The 19,602-nt window shown below is 43.0% G+C and overlaps 2 protein-coding genes; one reads left to right on the top strand and one right to left on the bottom strand.

Annotated features, from left to right (window-relative positions):
- Positions 1-287: 287 nt before the first annotated feature.
- GSTUM_00009784001 (uncharacterized protein) lies at positions 288-2,818 on the top strand (the record flags this gene model as incomplete). XM_002840910.2 has 11 exons in its annotated part: positions 288-669; positions 732-900; positions 963-1,066; positions 1,121-1,174; positions 1,223-1,330; positions 1,382-1,567; positions 1,631-1,816; positions 1,879-1,932; positions 1,987-2,034; positions 2,087-2,341; positions 2,395-2,818. The coding sequence occupies 11 exons, from the start codon at positions 288-290 to the stop codon at positions 2,688-2,690; spliced, it is 1,842 nt and encodes a 613-aa protein (XP_002840956.1). The 3' UTR covers positions 2,691-2,818.
- Positions 2,819-14,060: 11,242 nt separating this feature from the next.
- GSTUM_00009782001 (uncharacterized protein) lies at positions 14,061-19,383 on the bottom strand (the record flags this gene model as incomplete). XM_002840909.2 has 6 exons in its annotated part: positions 18,300-19,383; positions 17,449-17,701; positions 16,435-17,387; positions 16,119-16,351; positions 14,565-16,002; positions 14,061-14,513 (listed from the first exon to the last, which is right to left on the bottom strand). Exons 3-6 carry the CDS (start codon positions 16,975-16,977, stop codon positions 14,061-14,063), a joined length of 2,667 nt encoding a protein of 888 aa, XP_002840955.1. The 5' UTR covers positions 16,978-17,387; positions 17,449-17,701; positions 18,300-19,383.
- Between the last annotated feature and the right edge of the window lie 219 nt (positions 19,384-19,602).

Below are 19,602 nucleotides of genomic sequence, written 5' to 3'. Positions count from 1 at the left end.
AATACGAGCTGAGTGTCGAACCAATATACTAGAAAACTGGTACCGAGGTGACAAAATGCGCTATTCAACCCACCGAATTAATAGACGCGTGATTTTGAAGGAGGCAATGTCAGTGACTCAAAAGTGTGTATCTCAAGCTTCTGAAAAAGCATCCAAAACTAAAAAGGAAATTTCCTCAATATTATGGACAAAGATCCTATTCTAGCCCGAAGTAAACAACGTGCCCATCTGCCGTTCTATCCCAAAACGAAATATTACATATGCAAAAGAAAATTAATTAATGGAGCATGACCCTGTCCTTGACACAAAGTGCCTCCAATCCCATCAGGAGTATTATAAGAAAAACAGACTCCGCGCTGCACGTGGCCCTTCCAACCCTGAGCTCTTTATCCGGCTGCTCTGGTGTCAAGATCGACGAGCCAGACGACTCACCAATGGGATACGGGCCTAGTAAACGCCTCACCTTCCTCAATCCAAGCATGGTATTTCCTCCGTGCTTCACAAGCCCGCGACAACACACCGATTTACTTTTGATTCAGAAAACTAGCTTTGCAATCGCAATCCGAGCATATAAGTCCTCGATAGGTCCCAGGGTGTGTCCCTGTGGGGTTGTACAGCCCCGAGTGCTTGTTCACTACAGATACTGCTACATTATGGATTCCTACGGAAGTATGTTCTTATCTATGAACATAAACAGCGAATCGCAAGATTAACGACTTGTTCGATTATAGAAAGTACTACTGTCTCACCGTCTGTTGTGTCGATAAATGCCTCCCCTCAACATCAAACAAACACCATCAAGCCAGGCCCGAATGCCACCGAGCGAAAGCTACTGGCAAAGATAGACATCAGGCTGATACCTATCTTAACTATCTTATACATCCTGGCCTTTTTGGACCGGTCCGTGGAAAGGGATACACCTACCAACTACTAAGATCAGAGCTGACCCCCAGAGAATTCAGTGTAAATATCTCCAATGCAGCAATATTCGGCCTGAAGGGGGATCTCGACCTCGGAGGCGTCGAATACAACACGGCACTGACGATATTCTTCGTTCCATATATTCGTAAGCCTCGAACCAATACCTTTCGCTTTCAATCACCAAGCTAATGAACGATAGTCTTTGAGATACCTTCCAATATCCTTATGAAGCAGCTCCGACCACATATTTGGCGTAGTGAACCAATCCCTAGGTTATATAGTTCAAGCTAATGATTCTTAGTTTCGCTCTGCATGTTTCTGTTTGGTCTCGTAACGTGCCTCCAAGGGTTCGTGCAAAATTATGGCGGATTACTGGCCACGCGTTTCTTCCTAGGCCTTTTTGAGGCTGGTATGTCCGAACTCCATGCTCCCCGGAGTGAATTACCCACTGAGTGATAAGGAATGTTTCCTGGCTGCTTTTACCTCATCGCAATGTGGTATAAACGGGAAGAAGCCCAGAAAAGGTATAGCTTTTTCTTCTCTGCTACTACGCTTGCTGGAGCCTTTGGTGGTCTGTTGGCAAGTGCCATTGGAAAAATGGACGGTATGCAAGGGTTTAGAGGGTGGAGATGGATTTTCATATTAGGTAGGCATATGTGATTTTGACACCTCGATTTCCCCCTCACTGACCATGGAGCTACTATTTTAGAAGGGTTACTCACGTGTACACTTTCTTTCCTCTGCTACTTCCTCATCACAGATTTCCCGGAAGAAGCATCATTCTTATCAGAAGATGAGAGAGAATTCGTCAAGGCAAGGCTTCTAGCAGACGTTGGTCACTCGGGAAGGGAAACGGACCTAAGGGTTAAAGATATTCCCGATGTCTTTAAGGATTGTGGGTTGACCCTTCCCAAGGAAAGAGTGCCGAAACCGCATCCATGGCTAACATTTAGAAAGACAAAATATTTGTGGGAGGATTGATGTATATAGGTCTCGTTGTGCCCGCATATGGTCAGCTCACTTGGGGCTCTCCATCGCGGAACCCGAGAACTAATCTGTTTGTAGGATATGCATACTTTGCTCCCACAATCCTTAAAGACCTGGGATATTCTGGTATGCCCTAGGTCACTGCTTCCATTCTGACCACCTCCTCACGTGAAAATAGCTATCCAAACACAACTGCGCTCCGTGCCTCCTTGGGTTTGCGCCTTCGCCTTCGCCATGACAATTGCTGCAATCTCCGATCACTTGAAGCGCCGCTTCGCCTTCACCATGCTTCCGATACTTCTAGCCATCAGTGGTTTTTCAGTCCTGCTTGCAGTTCATGATAACGTAAAAGTGCAATATACAGCTCTATTTCTCGTTGCGATGGGTTGCTACAGTGCGATGCCAGTCATAGTATGCTGGTTCAACTTGAATCGTGGGTCCCCCCATCCATCCACCGAATACGGATGACTTATCAAGAATTGCCAGTCGGAGGCCACCGAAGGAGAGCAGTAGGCACCGCCTGGCAGATAGGCTTCGGAAACATCGGAGGAATCATCGCTACGTACTCATTTATCTCCAAAGACGCTCCGAGATACACCAAAGGATACGCAATATGTCTTGGATTCGCCTGTCTATCAGCCATATCGTGCGTGGTTTACTACATCGCCATAACAAGAGAAAATATGAAGCGAGAGATTGGTCAGAGCAAGCATTGCAATGCTACGGAGGAGGAGAAAAAAACCCTTGGAGACCTTCACCCTGAATATAGATATCTGGACTAAAGCGGGTTTTTTTTAATTTTTTTAATTTTTATTTTATGCAGGATGCCACCCTTTCATTTTAGGCATGGATATCCACTTTCTACCTATTTACGAGAATGTACAGTACCATATCATCGAAAGATTTCTAATACTAACTCATCACGGATTCCAATACAACTCAACCTCCACCACTTCACACTTCCTGACCGACCGGCTAACTTCTTCCTTGGCCTACCCTCCAGCCCCCCCCCCCATTCACAAAACTCTCATGGAATCCCATCTTTCAGCGCCCTCTAGCAAAAGCAAAAGCCACCCGAGTGAGCACCCGTGACACCCCCAAGGTCAAGAATTTAGGCGCACAACCCACCAGACCTCAACCGTGGATCCGAGAAGCGGAAGGTCCAACCTACCGTGATACCTACACCCCAGACGGGGCACTGGATAGGACCTACGGCACAGTGGCCGGGGCTTCAAACCCCAGCACGATGGAACGTGAAAATCGCCGTCGGATCCAGCAAAAGCCTCATATCGTATCATGTCAGCAACGCTCCCGGGTAGGGGGGGGACCGATCCATCACCGAGGACTCAAGACAGGGCGCGGGTCAGGCTCCGACAACTACACGTCAGCCCACGCAACAAACGGCAGAAATGGAAGGACCCAACCGACCACTTAATTCCGCTCCTCGGATCAGGCTATCATCACGCTATTGAATTCTCGCGGGATGTCCGTGCCCGCACACTGCAACCAACTTCTACCGCCCACGTCCACGACCCACGAACACCGTACAGTATCACAGCCCAATCATGGAGAATAAGTACAAATTGATCAACAGACGAGAGGAAAGAGAGAGAAAAAGTATTTGTTATTATGGGTAAAACTTAGTTTTAAGCAGGATGAGCTTGGGTGAAAATTGATGGGGAAGTTTAGGGATGGCAGATCCACCACAACCCAGCCATCACAGTTCACGTCTCTAGGAAGGAAGGAGGGAAAAAGAAAAAAAATGGAAGGGAAAAATCGAACATTACTCCTCACAAGGAACATCACGAAAGCATGATAATTTAAAGGAAAGGAGGACAGATGAACGTAAGGCAAATAATAGCGACCAAAACATTCCACTATCATAGTATTTTAATTTTTTTTCTACAAAACCATTCCTTCCCCCATTCCTTCCAAACTTAGACTACCCCGTGCGCAGTCCAATTGGGTCAAGTCAAGTCGAGTCCATTCCCCCCCAAGTCCGCCAATCCGCCATGCAGAACCCAGTCCGCAAGAGCGACAAAAGCATATGCTAGTATGATAGTACAGTACTCGCGCGTCTTTGCCAAGATTACCTCCGCTACCCGATAGCTCGGCGCTTTCAAGGTATATCCCGTATTGCAGGACATCAACAACCACCATGTTAAATGTAATACATCTTCACATTTCTTATAAACCAGCATGGTAAACTCCCATATAAATCATGAAAAGGAAATGAAAATAACAAGAGAGTTCAAGTAGATTTAGAAAAGGCTTCAGGCATTAAAGTTATTTTTTCTGCCATTTTCCTTCAAACAACATAAATTTGAATGAAACTTGTAACAGTATTTATCTATAACATCCTGTGGAAGGGTAAGCCATTCTGCTCTTATGATATCCTTATATTTCTCGATTTCCTTTCATACTTATCCTCATGATCTTAGGTGCTTAGTAATCTGGTCTTTAAGTACATGCTAAAGTGGTTCAATTTTGTTGATATCAGGTGAGTTTACTTGCCAGGCTGGAAGTCCATAAACTGGCAAGTCCTTGTGTGGTACTCGGGAGATCCTCCAGGCCTTTGCTTCCTCGGCATCAAGTCATGCTACTTGTATATGGTTGCCTGCATTGTCCTCAATCAACCAAATATGCCTTTAGCACTCATGGCTAAAGGCATTAAGAAATAAGTAAATCAATAGATGCAGAATGTAATGATCCCTTTCTAGATAGTTAGTTCTTGGCGACGGGGAACGATACTTATTGTTTCTGTCTTCTTCTTTCTTTGTCTTACGATAGCTTTAGGTCTCTGCCTACGTTACCGATAGTACAAGACCTTTGTCTTCTATCGAAAACGCCTATCGTAAGCTTTCTCTAACTCGTCTTCATGACGAGCGCTTCCTGGCGTAACGATAATATTGCAATAAAGATAAAGATCGTAAAGGTGTTTTATATTCGTTAAAGTAATAAGTAGGAAAAGTACTTAGAACAAAGCGTGAAGAACCTATCTTCCTCGGCTGCATCAGCCTCCTTATATAGTGTTCTTCCCGCCTTTAATCATGTGACCTAAAGTGGTCACATGCGCAAAACCAAATCATAACAAACTAGTCATGTGACCAAAGTGATCATATGCTCAAAACCCATGACCTTATAGCGAGGTCATGTGCAAAACTCATAAACCAATCATAACACAATAAACAAGTCATATGACTTGACTGAGTCATATGCGCGAAACCCATGACCTCATAATGAGGTCATGTGTGAAACATAAATCATATGTGCAAGGCTTACCCGCAAGGCACACTCGCAAGGCATACTCGTCAGGCGCATGTCCCATGACTCATATTTGAGCCATGTGCGAAAGCATCACAAATCCCACACATAACAAATCATATAACCCGAATGAGTTATATGCGCAAAACAATAACATACCTGTGACTCATAACCATCTGTCACGTGAAAACCTTTTTCCCTGCTAAGCCATATTTGTGACACAGAACCTCTTTCCAGTATATGAACTAATCAAATCTCTCTCCAACACTTTGCTCCATTACCTCCTCACCAAACTTTGAGTTTGAAATTTGGTACCTCTTCTGAAAGTCTCTAGACTTTCATTAAACATTGTAATTTTTAATTTAGTTTTCTTTTTTTAAGTAAAAACTTGTATTCCTCTATTCTAGCTGTATTGCCTAGTGACACTTTTCTGTAATTCATTGAATCTTCATATCAATTTCAGCACTTAACTCTTGAGTATTTTCTTTTCTTTCCACTTTTGTTTCTTTTCTCCAGATATAAAGTATATCTTTGTACTCAAGAGATACACAGACAAAGACCATTAGAGTAAAAAGAGGCTTGTTGAAAAAAACAACAAAATCATATGGATTGGAACCATAAGGACAGGTAATTTTCTGGTAACCACGAGTACTACCAATCTCAATATATAGTTCATTAGTAAAAGCAAAAGCCTCCATCAGTATTTCCAAAGCCTAATCTGAAAGTTGTCTTTGAGCAGCTCAGTCATGTTGTTCTAATTTCGACTTATAGTGAGAATTGAAATGTCCTAAATTGTGATATTTCTTTAGGAATTTGTAACAGTAAGAATGTGATATATCTGCTAGGCAGATATGATCTGTATAGACTCAGGCTTGTCTAGGCCAATTGAGATTTGTTTTGTAGATAGAGATTTGTCTAGGAAGGCTCAAAGGGTTGCTTATTTTGTTCATGACTACTAAGAGCGAAGTAAAGTAGAATAGAATTGTGTGAACAATATTATATTATTAAGGTTTCTTCTCCATTACTTGATGATGTCTAAAAGCTTGTGAGGCACATTAATATTTATATTCCGCATTTGAGTGTTCACAGAATACATCTATCATTCATACAAATTATTTACCTCTTTAACTATAACTTGCAATGTTGGATATTCTCCTAAAGTGCAAACACTAGGAGACTCCGAAAACCATCACACCTTCTTCTGTAATTACTATTTTGCTAATTGGGAACTGTACCGTTTTCTACAATAATTATCCAATCTGCAGAGTTTTTGAACCTATGGCCTAATTTTCAAGTTGAACTGTATTGGTCCCAATTATTTCGCCTATTGATGAAATGATTAGTTTCATCCTTGGATTGTATCTGCAGGATTTGTTATAAATATAACCTTCCTGCATTACCATCTGTAAACCGCCATAACTCCTAATCCAACTAACAGATATCCTCAAGATAACTTCCTACTAATTCAAAGGAAGCTATTCTATCAGATTAGTAGATAATTTCTTAGTTGCCAACTTCCAGTTTCTAGGTAATAGGGCTTTAAATGTCATTTAGTATTAGGAATAATTTCCACAACTATGATATATCTCTGGACATAGTTGTAACACTCTATGAAGCCTATAGACCTTTTTGATAGTGTCATTCAGAGTTCTTAACTCTTCTAATTATTGTAGTGTGGATGAAAATGTGTTAGCTCTTTGTAGAAATCCTCCAACATTCAATATTATATCTTTGTGAGAAAATATCCTATTATGTATGACCTAAGCCACTGGTGTTCTATTTTTAAAGCCTAGTAACTCTCTGAGTAGTAGACAGATTTACTCCATTCTCCTTTACAGAGCTAGTGGAAAGTTCCCTCTCATATACACAGCGAACAGGATCCAGTCAGATAGAAGATAGCAATGTATATAGTATTTGTTAGGCAGAGACAACCTGATAGACTTCAGAGTTGTCTAGGCCAATCAAGATTCGTTTCTGTAAACAGAGATTGTCTAGAAAGGCTTGGATTTACTCGTTTCATTTATGACTACTAAGAGCGAAGTAAAATTGTTAAAGTAAAATAGAGTGGTAAAAATAATATTATATTGTTAAGGTCTCTTCTCTATTTCTTGATAATATATAAAAGCTTGTGAGGCACTTCAATATTTATATTCTATATCTGAGTGTTCACAGACTACATCCATTTATTATACAACTGTGTTCCTTCCTGATTGTAACTCATAATATCAGGTATTCTTCAAAGATACAAATACCTAGAGACTCTGAAAATCACCACACCCTCTTCAGTAATTATAATATAGCTATCTAGAAACCATGCTGTTCCCAATATTAATTACCTAATCATTAGAGTCTTTAGACTTATGGCCTTAGTTCTCAAGTTGAACTGAGTTGGCCCCAATTGTCTCTATTATTGATGAAATGATCAGTTTCATCTGCTGATTGTATCTGCAACGGTAGTTATCATCACAATCTTGCTATGTCACCTGACTTCAAACCTTCATAACTCTCGACCCAAGCAACAGATATCTTCTGGAGGACTTTCTAATAATTCACAGGAAACTATTCTACTGGACCGACAGATAATCCCACAGTTAGCAACCCTTAGTTGCTCTAAGTAGTAGGATTTCAAATATTATACTAATATTGGAGAATATTCCTGCAGCCACAATGCATTCCGAAACCCAGTTGTAACACTCTGTGAAGTCCATTGGTTTCTGTGGTAGTGTTTCTCAGAGTTCTAGACGCTTCTAGTTATCATAAGATGGGTGAGAATATATTGGTTTCTTGTTGAGATTCTTTATCATTTGATACCATCTCTTCACACGAAAATGTCCAGTTACCTATGGCACATACCAGAGATATTACATCTTTGAAGCCTTGTAATGTCCTGAGTAGTTATGTCACGAACGTGGCTTAGCGAGGAAAGGGTTTTTCACATGACACATGGTTATGAGTCACAGGTATATTATTGTTTCACACATATGACCTATTCGGGTTATATGATTAGTTATGTGTGGCATTTGTGACTCTTTCGCACATGGCTCAAGTATGAGTCATGGGACATGCGCCTGATGAGTATGCCTTACGAGTGTGCCTTACGGGCAAGCCTTGCGCATATGATTTATGTTTCGCACATGACCTCATTATGATGTCATGGGTTTCGTGCATATGACTCAGTCGAGTCATATGACTTGTTTATTGCGTTATGATTGATTTATGAGTTTCGCACATGACCTCGCTATGAGGTCATAGGTTTTGAGCATGTGATCACTTTGGTCATATGATTAGTTTGTTATGATTTAGTTTCGCACATGGTCACATGATTAAAGGTGGGAAGAACACTATATAAGGAGGCCGATGCGGCTGAGGAAGATAGGTTCTTCACGCTTTGTTCTAAGTACTTTTCCTACTTATTACTTTAACGAATATAAAACACCTTTACGATCTTTATCTTTATTGCAATGTTATCATTAAGCCAAGAAGTGCTCGTCACGAAGAAGAGTTAGAGAAAGCTTACGATAGGCATTCCCGGTAGAAGACAAGGGTCTTGTACTATCGGTAATGTAGGCAGAGGCCTAGAGCTATCGTGAGACAAGGAGAAGAAGAAGGACAGGAAGAGAAGTATCGTTCCCCGTCGCCAAGCACTAACTATCAAAAGAGGGATCATTACAAGTTAATACTTTTACTCTGTTCTACTTTCCAGACCTAGCCAAAGGTCCACTCTCATATATCCTGCGAACTCAATCCAATTGGTTGAATGTGACGATGTGTACAGTGTTATTCCTTGCCCTGCAATTTCTTAGCATTATAGTCACAGGATACAACTGAGATCTATACATATGGTGACGTACGGGCCCCATAAAGGGGGCATGAGGGTGTTGTTGGAGACTATAGATTCCAATTCCAAGAGGGGTTACTCTACGTAGGGTGATTCCTAAGTATCGGATCTCAGTATTCCTAACAGTATTATCCTGATACGTTCAATTCTGTAATATTATAGCCACAGGACGCAACTAAGATAAATATGTATGATAATATGCATGCCTTGTAAGGGGATTGGAGAGAGATGTTGGAGACTAGAGATTCCAATTTTGAGTAGAGTGATTCTACCTAGGATGGTTCTTAGGTATCAGATCCCAGTACTCTCAACAATATCAATATTAACCTCACTAGTAATCTCAGGAAGTGTCTTTTGCCAGTACTCTGGATCCTAAACTGCTAAGTCTCAAAGAGTTTCTAATTCCTTAGAATCTTTTGTAATATTTGATATAACAGGTTCAGTTCTTTCAAGTTCCTGATTTTCAAGACAGTCAATAAGTGCTACAACTGTAGTTTTATTTCCAATACATATCTCTATTCAATGATTAATTGCTATTATGATTACTCTTTTTGACTCAGGATAGATAAAATCTTTGCTCAATTGCAAATCTTATTCATCATCTCTGCAGAAACAGTCCCTCCAAGTTCTTTTTCAATAGCATCATAGGTGATATCAGCTACCTCTCTCATCCCAATAATAGCTCCTCTTCCTTGCATTATAGTATACTTCCACTGAGGTATTGTAGAATTGTGATAGCTGTAAATAGGAATGTTAATTTGGAGGCAAATATGTGTACTTGTAATATGAGTAATTATTACTCCCTCAAGCTATTACAGGTTGTTGATATCATCAGTGACGGTTAGGAATACTGGGATCCGATACCCAGGAACCACCCTAAGTAGGGTAACTTCTCTCCAAATCGGAATCCCTGGTCACTAACATACCATTCCGGCCCCTTAATGGAACCCACATGTCATCATATAAACCAAGCTCAATTATGTCGTGTAACTATAGTGCCTCAGAATTAAAGGTATAAGAATAATACCGTATATGTAGCTGCCGTCTATTTGGCCAGATGCTCGCATAAGACTACGTATGCTCCTGCCAGCGCANNNAGGGTTCAAAGATGTGACATCTTTGGTTTAGGCCATAGGTAACAGGACATTTTTGCATAAAGAGATAGTATCGAATAATAAAAGATCTTAACAAGAAACCAATATATTCACATTCATCCTATTATAACTTGAAGAATCTCGAACTTCAAAGGACACTATCACAGAAGTCAATAGACTTCACGAAGTGTTACAACTGAGTTTCGGAACACATTGTAACTGTGGGAATAATTTCTAATACTAGAATAGCGATTGAAGCCCTATTACTCAAAGCAACCAAAGGTTGTCAAACGAGAGATTATCTGTCAATCTGGTAGAATAGTTTCCAGCAAATTAGTAGGAAGTCTTCCAGAAGATATCTGTTACTTGAGTAGGAAGTTATGAAGGTTTGAAGTTAGGTGACCAAGGAAGATTGTGATGATAACTATCTTCGCAGATACAACCCGCAGATGAAACTGATTATTTCATCAATGACAGAGACAATTGGGGCCAAATAAATGCGACCTGAGGACTAGGCCTTAAGTCTAATAACTCTGATGATCAGATAATTAATATTGGGAATAGCATGGTTCCTAGTTAGTTATATCTTAATTACTGAAGAGAGTGTAGTGATTTTCAGAGTTTCCAGGTGATCACATCTTTGAAGAACACCTAACGTTGCGAGTTATAATCAGAAAGATACATAATTGTATAATAGATAGATATAGTCTGCGAACACTCAGATGCGGAATATAAATATTGAAGTGCCTCCCAAGTTTTTAAACATCATCAAGCAATGGAAAAGAGACGTTAACAATATAATATAGTCTTCACAATTCTATTCTACTTCAACCACTTTACTTCACTCTTAGTCATAAATGCAACGTGTGAAATATGAGACTTCCTAGACAATCTCCATCTACTGAAATGAATCTTTGTTGACCTAGACAACTCCAAAGTCTATCAGCTTGTCTCCGCCTAACAGTGACTACCTTTACCTCTAAAATATGATGCTACCAGGTAGCAGTGATAATCTTGGTAAAGACATGCAAGTACAGCACAGCATAATACTAGTATCTTCCTTGCTTCTACCATCTTTATAGTAATCTTGGAGAATTTAAAAAATATTAGTTTCGAAGAAGTTGTTAAATAATCAAGTTATTTTTTAGTACACTATAGGAGATTAGATTGCAGGTTGTCGGAAATTAGATCTGCAAAGTAGATTAGATTCATAGATAATAAGATTGAATTTTTGAGATATGTTGTTCTAGTATACATACTTGTACCAAGGTTGTGGCTAGTAGCCACAACTCCTGGTTACTTACTCTCTCGCAACCTTGGGTACTCCTCCAGAGTGCCTGACAGTTTAACTTGACTTTTTGGCTTCACATGACTTTGTAGCTTACTATTATAATTTTGTGATACAACATGGCTTTGTGGCTTCTAGTAGTAATTTTGTGGCTCAATCTAGCCTTATAGATTAATCATACTATCATTAAACTTTCTTATCAATTCTTTACAGTACCACAATATCTTGATATTTAATACAAAATTAGTAGTTTTCAGAATATGGATTCTTATATATCTCCTTCTATATCTTTCCTTTCTGTACAATTCTGTTACAATAACCTTAGATATTTCTTCTAAAAGGTATGAATTGTTTTGTATTATTTTTACTGACTTTATTTTCTCAATTTCCTTGCAGAATTGCCTATATTATTTTCTCTCTATTCTTACTATTATCCTAACATTTTAGGTATTGTGCAACTGCTTTATTACCTACACTACTTCTACATATACTTATATTTTCACAAATAGTCTTACTCCAGAATTGTAAATCATACTACTTTGTATTTGTCAATAGCTGCTTGCTTTATACTAGTATTACAAGCTTTTTGTATACAAGTGCCATGGGTGAAGTCTTCGTACACACCAAAGTGGCTTACCAGCAAAAAAATGTTAAAAATTGGTGAGGTCACAAAGTAGTGTGTGTGAAGACTTCACCCATGGCACTTGTAACTGACAAGTATTAGAAATTTTATATAGTCAAACTCATAATAACATATTGAGTAACAATACTGTGATTAAGCCACAAGGTTGGATTGAGCCACAAAACTACTACTAGAAGCCACAAAGTCATGTTAAGTCACAACATTACAATGGCAAGCCACAAAGTCATGTTGAGCCATAAAGTTATATTGAACTATCAGGCACTCTGGAGGAGTGCCCAAGGTTGTGGCTGCTAGCCACAACCTTGGCACGAGTAATGACGACTATCTATAGTACAACCATAGACAGAGGGTCGCGTCCACCAGCCCCCGTACCATCCCTACGGAGGCATAGCCCCTAAGTATTGTATATTTTACTAAGGACTGGTGTTCCGCTAGCAGGGGTCAGGGAATGATTAGGGTAGTCATCATACTCAATTAGGTAGTCATCATACCCAATTCCATGCTTCTGCCCACGCTAGCCAAACCCCCCTTGCTAGTAAAATATACAATATTTAGGGGCTATACCTCCGTACACTACACAGTACAAGTACCGTATCATACCCGAGAACGATGCCCAAAAGTGAGCAAGCGAGAGCCCTTGGGCAATTGCCCCCATGACATTTTGGGCCCTGCCGCAATTTAGTCTAAGGAATAGTAGAAAAGAGAAGGGATATGGGGGCTTTTGCACATGAGGCTGCATAGACCAATGTTCACGTCCTCAAAATAATTTAATCCAATACAGCACTCGGTATCCGAGCCGCCAAGTAAGAACGATAAGAACGGGAACAATCATTGTAATACTATGCATAAATAAAAGGAATAGATAAATAAATAAATAGTTATGATGAAGGAGAAGAGTACGGTAGTCAGACTAATAAAAAGCATGAGGGCGGCAGCGTGCATGGTAAGTAAGAGAGAGAGAAAAACGCCCAAATGAAATAAAAATAAAAAACACAAAAAAGTTTTCATGGAAAAATACGTAAGGTGAGGTGGAGAGAAGCGCGTGATAAGAAAAGGAAGAAATAAAAATAAGGGAAATAAAAAAGGGATTGTTAAACGCTTGATTTTGGGGGTGCTAATCAAGGTGGTATGACATTTATTCTCTTTTCTCCTGTCTGTCCGTTTGTCCGTTTTCTCCAAACCACAACAAAAACTGCAAGAGTATATGATTCTTTCTCTTTCATCCATAATCCATTCAAACAGCGACGAGAATGATAAAATAAGTATAGGAAAAACGCACGCACGCACACACGCCAGCACACGTGCGCGCCCCACACATACACACACGCACACGTACACATAGTCACGCGCCCGGACAGATACAGACTGACATATAGAGAATAGATAGAAAGAACTATAAGATAAAGTAGAATAATGGTAAGAAGAAAGAAGAAGAAACAGACAATGAAGTATCATCATAAAATGAATAGGTAGTCAGATAAACAACGGACGTACAGAAATATATCGGCAGAGGTGTGAATATAGGGTGATTGACGGATGGATGGATGGATGTGAACATATAATGATAGAACAGATAGAAGTGAAGAAGAGCGCAAAAATAAAATAAAAGCATACAAACCCCCCCTTTTTTTCCCATCAGCCGAAAACTACCACTACCAGTACTAACTACTACCCCGGCCGCCATTCCTTCTCTCCACCATCCATCCGTCCGCCCATAACCCATTTTTCCTTTTCCCAGAACAAAAAATGAAACCCGTGGTTCCGTTGCCACGATTTTCCACCAAAAAAGTAACCAGAGTAAAAAGCAAAAAGAGAATAACAAGAAAGGACAACAGTTAAATAATTGGCAAAAGAAAAAAGAGAAAAAGACAATAAATAAAAACAGTCAACAAAAAATCATCGTTGGTCGGAGAATTTCCAAAAAAAAAAACACCCCAACGCGCAACCGTTCGACTCCAATGACGAAATTATACAACATCAAAAACCGGAAAAAGGTGAGTGTTCGACCACTATCACCTGCCTGAGTCATGACTCGCCAGTGCCTGCTTCTACGCCATCATTCCATTGCCCTGATAGGCCATCGAACGCCGCCATCCCCTGATTATCCTCGGTGTTGAGGAAGGAATCAAAATCAAAATTGTCCAGCAGTGAATCGTTCGAACCGTCTTGGAATGCATCAAACCCAAGAGTGAGATCAGCAGGCATATCGCTGAACGCGTTTGCGGTCGTTGGGTCTTGTGCGGCGATGGGGGCTGGTGGCGCTGCAGGTGCAGGGTTGGGTGTATTTTGCTGGGGTTGTCCTGCACCGTTTCCGCCTTGTGGGGCGCCGGCTCCGAAGTTTGCGGGGCGTGGGTGCGCGGCACCCGGGGCGAACGAGCTTGGGTGCTGCGGTGTGGTCGGCGTTTGGGGTTCCGATGAAGGAGTAACCGGGTTGGGGGCTTGTGCAGCCGCACCCGCATTTTTCTTGGTAGGCCGTTGCTGTTTAGAATTAGCTCGAATAGGAAAATGTTGCAGCATGTAACAGCTTACCTTCTTTCCAGCATCTCTTCCACCCTTAGCCTTTGGTGCAGACTTATGGGATTGCGTTGGTGTTGCCGGCTGTTGATTTTGAACTTGTGGCGATGAAGGTTGAGTGCGGCCGTTGCCCGGCGCACCCGCCGGTGCCGAAGGAGGTGGCATTGCTTGGTGGGGTAAATTTTGCCTGGCCTGTTGCGGAGTGCCAACCTGAGGAGGTTGCCCCGATTGTTGTCCACCCGGTTGTTGCGGCTGCTGCTGCTGCTGCTGCTGTTGTTGCTGAGCAGCCTGATGCATCTGCATCTGCTGTTGTTGCTGAGTCTGCCATCCGGGGCCAACCATCTGGGATGGGCCTCCACGGCCAGCTTGTTGTGCCCTCATTTGAGGCATATCACCGGGGGGCATCTGTCCATTGAAACCTGTATGCGAATTGGGGGGGCGCATCATAGTGCCATTTGGTGCTCCTCCGCTTTGTGTGTTGCTCATCATACCCATCGAATCCTTCATCTGTGGGTAAAGCAAGTTCTGATGGGCTTCCTGGGGAATTTGGCTATTGAAAGCACCCATAGCAGCCGGCGAATTCCGTTGTGGTACTTGTCCCGAGATTTGTCCTTCGGGTAGGGGGGATCCTGGGCCCGCCTGGTTCTGCATCTTAGGTGTGCCTACCATTTTTGGACCACCCTGGGGCTGGGGTGAAGGAGCAGCTCTGCTCCCTGGCGACATGCTCTGGGGAAATCCAGCCTCCATTCGGCGCTGGCTATCACCATGGTGAGCAATGTTGTCCTGCTCAGCACGTGCCATCATCAGCCGCTTCTTATTCTGCTGCTCAAGCATCATCAATTGCATCTGGTAGTCGTGCAATGCGTGATTGCCAGTCCCCGGATTCATACCACCTCGCATCGCACCGCCTCCAGGTGTTGTCGCATAAAAGTCACTAACACCTAAGGGTGCACCTTCAGTCGTTTGCGGCATCATCGGCGAGCCGTGGTTCTGCTGGTTCGGCGGCATGCTGGGCATCCCGGCAGATGCTGGGCCACCTTGCTGCTTTAACGCTGACACCGCTCTTCCTGTATGCGCGGCTAGATTCTGCGCATACAACTGGATAGACTTGTGTTGGGTTATCGGGTTTTGACCTTGAAAGGCCGCGAACTGCTGCGGTGTCAATTGGTTAGGATTGATGCCACCTGCCAAGAGCATCTGATGGGCTTGGGAGGCCGAGACAGAATTGCCCGGAGGTACTCCCTGGGGTGCACCCCGACCATTTCCAACTTGCTGGTATTCACCATTGTCCAACCGAATCCGCTTCGTTCCAGGAGAACTAGCATTTTGACCTGTGGCCGGGGATTGCGGTCTTGGCTGCTGACCGTTCATCTCATTTACGTCGCCCTCAGTTCGTTGCATCGCCTGCTGTATCATCTGCTGGTTCTTCAGCGCGTTTATCTGTTGGGGTGTCCTAAATAAAGAAGAAAATGTCAGCCCAGAAACGAACGAAAAGCTTACCCAAACAAGACGAAAGAACGCTCAGTCCCATCGCTTGCATGAGCTGTTAGGAATCGTGGTGGTTACAACTTTCTATTATTGTTCAACATGGCCTGTCGGACAAGCTGGTTCTTATGGTTCATATCCATACCAGCAGTGTTGTCCGGCACGTGCATGCCATTGTTGGCCATCATCCCACCTTGAATAATGCGACCCGAATACGCAGCGTTATTCAACATTTGGCTGGGAACTTGCCCAGACATCAGCTGTTGTTGGTGGGGGGCCATTTGACGAATCACGTCCTGCCGCATCCTTTGGGCAGCCTAATCACGAGAATGTTAATATCGCAAGGCCTTCCCTGCATTGCATCCTCATCTTTCAAATACGGGCTGGCGGTGGGACGCACCTGTGTCTGGGCCACGTAGACCGCGGCGGCATGCGTATTCTTTCCCCCACCACTGCGAGCTCCAAAGATGTCCCAAAACAGACACCACCAATCAAACAGAAAAGAACCGTGGGGACAGTCCGAAGGGACCTTCGGCCGGGGTAAATCATCACCTCTCTTTACCCCATCTTCTCCATCCTCGGTTTTCCTCTGGGAACCTTCACCGGTATCCATTGCATTATCGTCTATACCGTTAACAATGCCGCCGTCGGGATCGTGTTTTTGCGCTCGACGCGCCGGACTTGGTCTTCGACTACCATCATTCGGCAACGTCTGGAGTTCGGCCTCGTTTATGAGGGAGCGCGCTGTCTCTATCATATCGTGCTTTAGGAAGTAGTCATAGATATAGGTATTAAGTAACAATCTCTCGTTACTTGTAGGAACCGGCCGCGGTCCTGGGCCGCCATTCATGTTTATACCCGCAGGACCTCCAACGCCCATCCCCATATTCAAAACATTAATATTCATCCCTACCTGTCCTACCTTGCTATCTGCCTGGCTCATGCTGATGCCAACAGGACAAGAACGAGGCTGTTGTTGTCGCTGGTGCAAAAGCAGAGATTGGATCAAAGCACCAAGCTCCGCAGAGGAGTGAAATAGGTAATGCTTATTGCGATGGCGTGTCCTCTGTAGAGAAAGTGTGAGACTATAAGGAATAGGTCAAGTGCGATGTAAAGCAAGGTTCAGGAGCTCAGCCACAGGTGTTTGAATGAAGGGATGAAGAGGCGGCAAACGACGGAAAGAGAATGGGACCCGTTGTTATTTTTTTATTCTTTAGCGAAGGTGAGCCAGAAGTTAAACCTCTAATATGTTGTAGCGAGAGACTCCGACGCGAAAGGGTTAAAAAGGGAAAGGGAGTGGATGGAAGTTCGAGGGCCGCCCGCGACTGTATGCAAGACCCTTTTTATTTGCCACTTTTTTTTTTTCGTCCGCGGTTAGAAATGTGTTAAGTGATTTGCAAGAAAAGGGACCTACAAAATAAGTCTGACGGCGAAGGACGTTGCAACACACCAAGCTGGTGAATGCGACGCGATTATTTATAAAAGATGTATTGTGACCTCGGTGGTTGTGGTTGACAAAAGATTAGAAGGGGGAGGAGGAAGGGAAAGGTGATAGGATTTGTGGTTGGAGGTGATGGATGGCGGCGGTTGCGATGGTACGGTAGGAGCAACCGTGAAAAAAGTACGGCGCCCGTTGCGGTGTGAAGGAAGCTGCGACGGGTGGCTCGCTAACTCGAGATTTAGAGCAAATTCAAGACAAGTTTCCAACAACGTGGTGGATAAATAGGAGATATTCGGGGAAATAATGGAAATTAAAAGATGGAGTGAGAGAAGGAAAAGGTGAGAAAAATGGCAGGCGTTCTCAGAAATATAGGCAGAGCAGACGGGTGGGAGGCAAAAAGAGGTTGATCTAGCAGGATTGGGGGGAGAGGGGTGATGATGCCAGCAAATAGTAATAGGAACGAAGCCCGCGAACGAGAGATATCGGGTTCAAGAGCTTCTCTTCAGAGTTGCTTTATCAAGGGAAGAAGTGAATGTGTGAGCGGGCGAGGGGAAAAAAAAAGAAGGGAGAGAGCTAGAAGGGCCAGAGAGAATGCGCGCAGCCAGTGAAAGAGCAGTGAGATGATGAGCCAGTTAGAGGTAAAAAATAAAAATAAAAAGCCCGAGCAATGTCCACAGTATCCCTATGTGTGTAATGGGCACGTACACTTCTGAGTGAAGGAATAGAGATAATTATTCCTTTTCTTCTCCGTCCATCGATGGGGGAAGAGGAGTATAGCACAAAGCAGCAACAGGGAGTTAGAGGCAATGGGGGGGGTTTATTACTCTCAATATTAGATGTGGCTCGACAGCAGGGCGCACAACGCCTTTTCTTTCTTTTTTCCTCCCCTCACTCAATAGTACGGCTACCAAAAAGGAATAAGTTATGGAGAATAAGTAGAGAAGCAGGAGGGTGAAGGAAAATAATAAGGCCGGTCGGAAACGGTACAAGATTCGGGTTCTGCTACCGGTATGTTCGACAGCGATGACCGGGGGCGGGGGTTACTGGGGGGATTAGGGGGTCCTGCTTCTGCTGGTGGTGGGGAATAGGAAACGATGGTGATGGAAAGCAGGAAGTACACAACGAAGCAGAGCAAGGCAGAGGGCACAAGCAAAGTTCCTTTGGGTGTAAGGCGTAAGTGAGGCACAGGAGCACAACGCAGATATGGGATATGGGAGAGGGTAAAAAAATGAAATGAAAATGGGACAAGAAAAATTGGCAGAAGGTAAAAAATTGGCAAGTTGAGTATGCAACAGTGGGACTGGTGAGAGGTCTTGAAAGGTGGAAGGTGGGTATGGGTTAGGGTTATATCTTGATTTCTAGGTGTGGGAGCCACCGAAGGGGAAGAAGAAATAAAATAAAATAAATCAGGTGGTGGGGAGGCAACCAAGTACTGTACTAACCACGACCAGACGAAGAAAGGGAAAAAAAAATGGCGGAAAGGGGAAGAAAGGGAGATAGAAAAGGAAATAAGAAACGAAAGGAGTCCGAATTTGTTAAGAAACGAAAATGGGAAGGAAAAAAAATGAAAAATGAAAAATGAAAAATGAGAAAAAAAATGGATGTGCGGGAGAATGGAGAGATGACTGAGGGGGGGGAGCGCGAAGAAAGTCAGGCTCACCTTCAATGATACAGAAAAGAGGGTTCAAGGATCGGACAACTATTGTAGCTCCCTCGCGCGCTGCGAGAGAAAGTTGGGATAATACAATCCAAGCTCTCAAGGCCCTTTGTCAAGGTGAAAAGAGCTTGTTCTACCGGAACAGTGGTTCAAGTGGGACGTGAAAAGTATTACCGACGGCCAAGATATCATATGGCCGGGCGTAGTGGTGGAGGAAATGCCGGTATGCTTAGGGGATGGGGGAACGGAAGGTGATGCGCGGAAGGGAAGGGCGGAATGGAGAAAAAATTGGTGGGAGAACGACCCCTCTATATATGGGTGGAGAAAGATGCCTCTGCCGTAGGCGAGAGAGCTTTTCTTGAAGGCATCCACCCCCCCCCAATAACAACTTACACATATGAGCTCCCCTAATATTGTATAGAAATCCCCCCAACCAGACACTATCCTACCGATTAAGCCCATTATACTTC

The sequence above is a fragment of the Tuber melanosporum genome, assembly GCF_000151645.1.
Source record: "Tuber melanosporum whole genome shotgun sequence assembly, scaffold_60, strain Mel28".
Taxonomy (NCBI): Eukaryota; Fungi; Ascomycota; class Pezizomycetes; order Pezizales; family Tuberaceae; genus Tuber; species Tuber melanosporum.
Note: the sequence above shows the minus strand (reverse complement) of the source record. Positions and strands in the feature narration are given on the sequence as shown.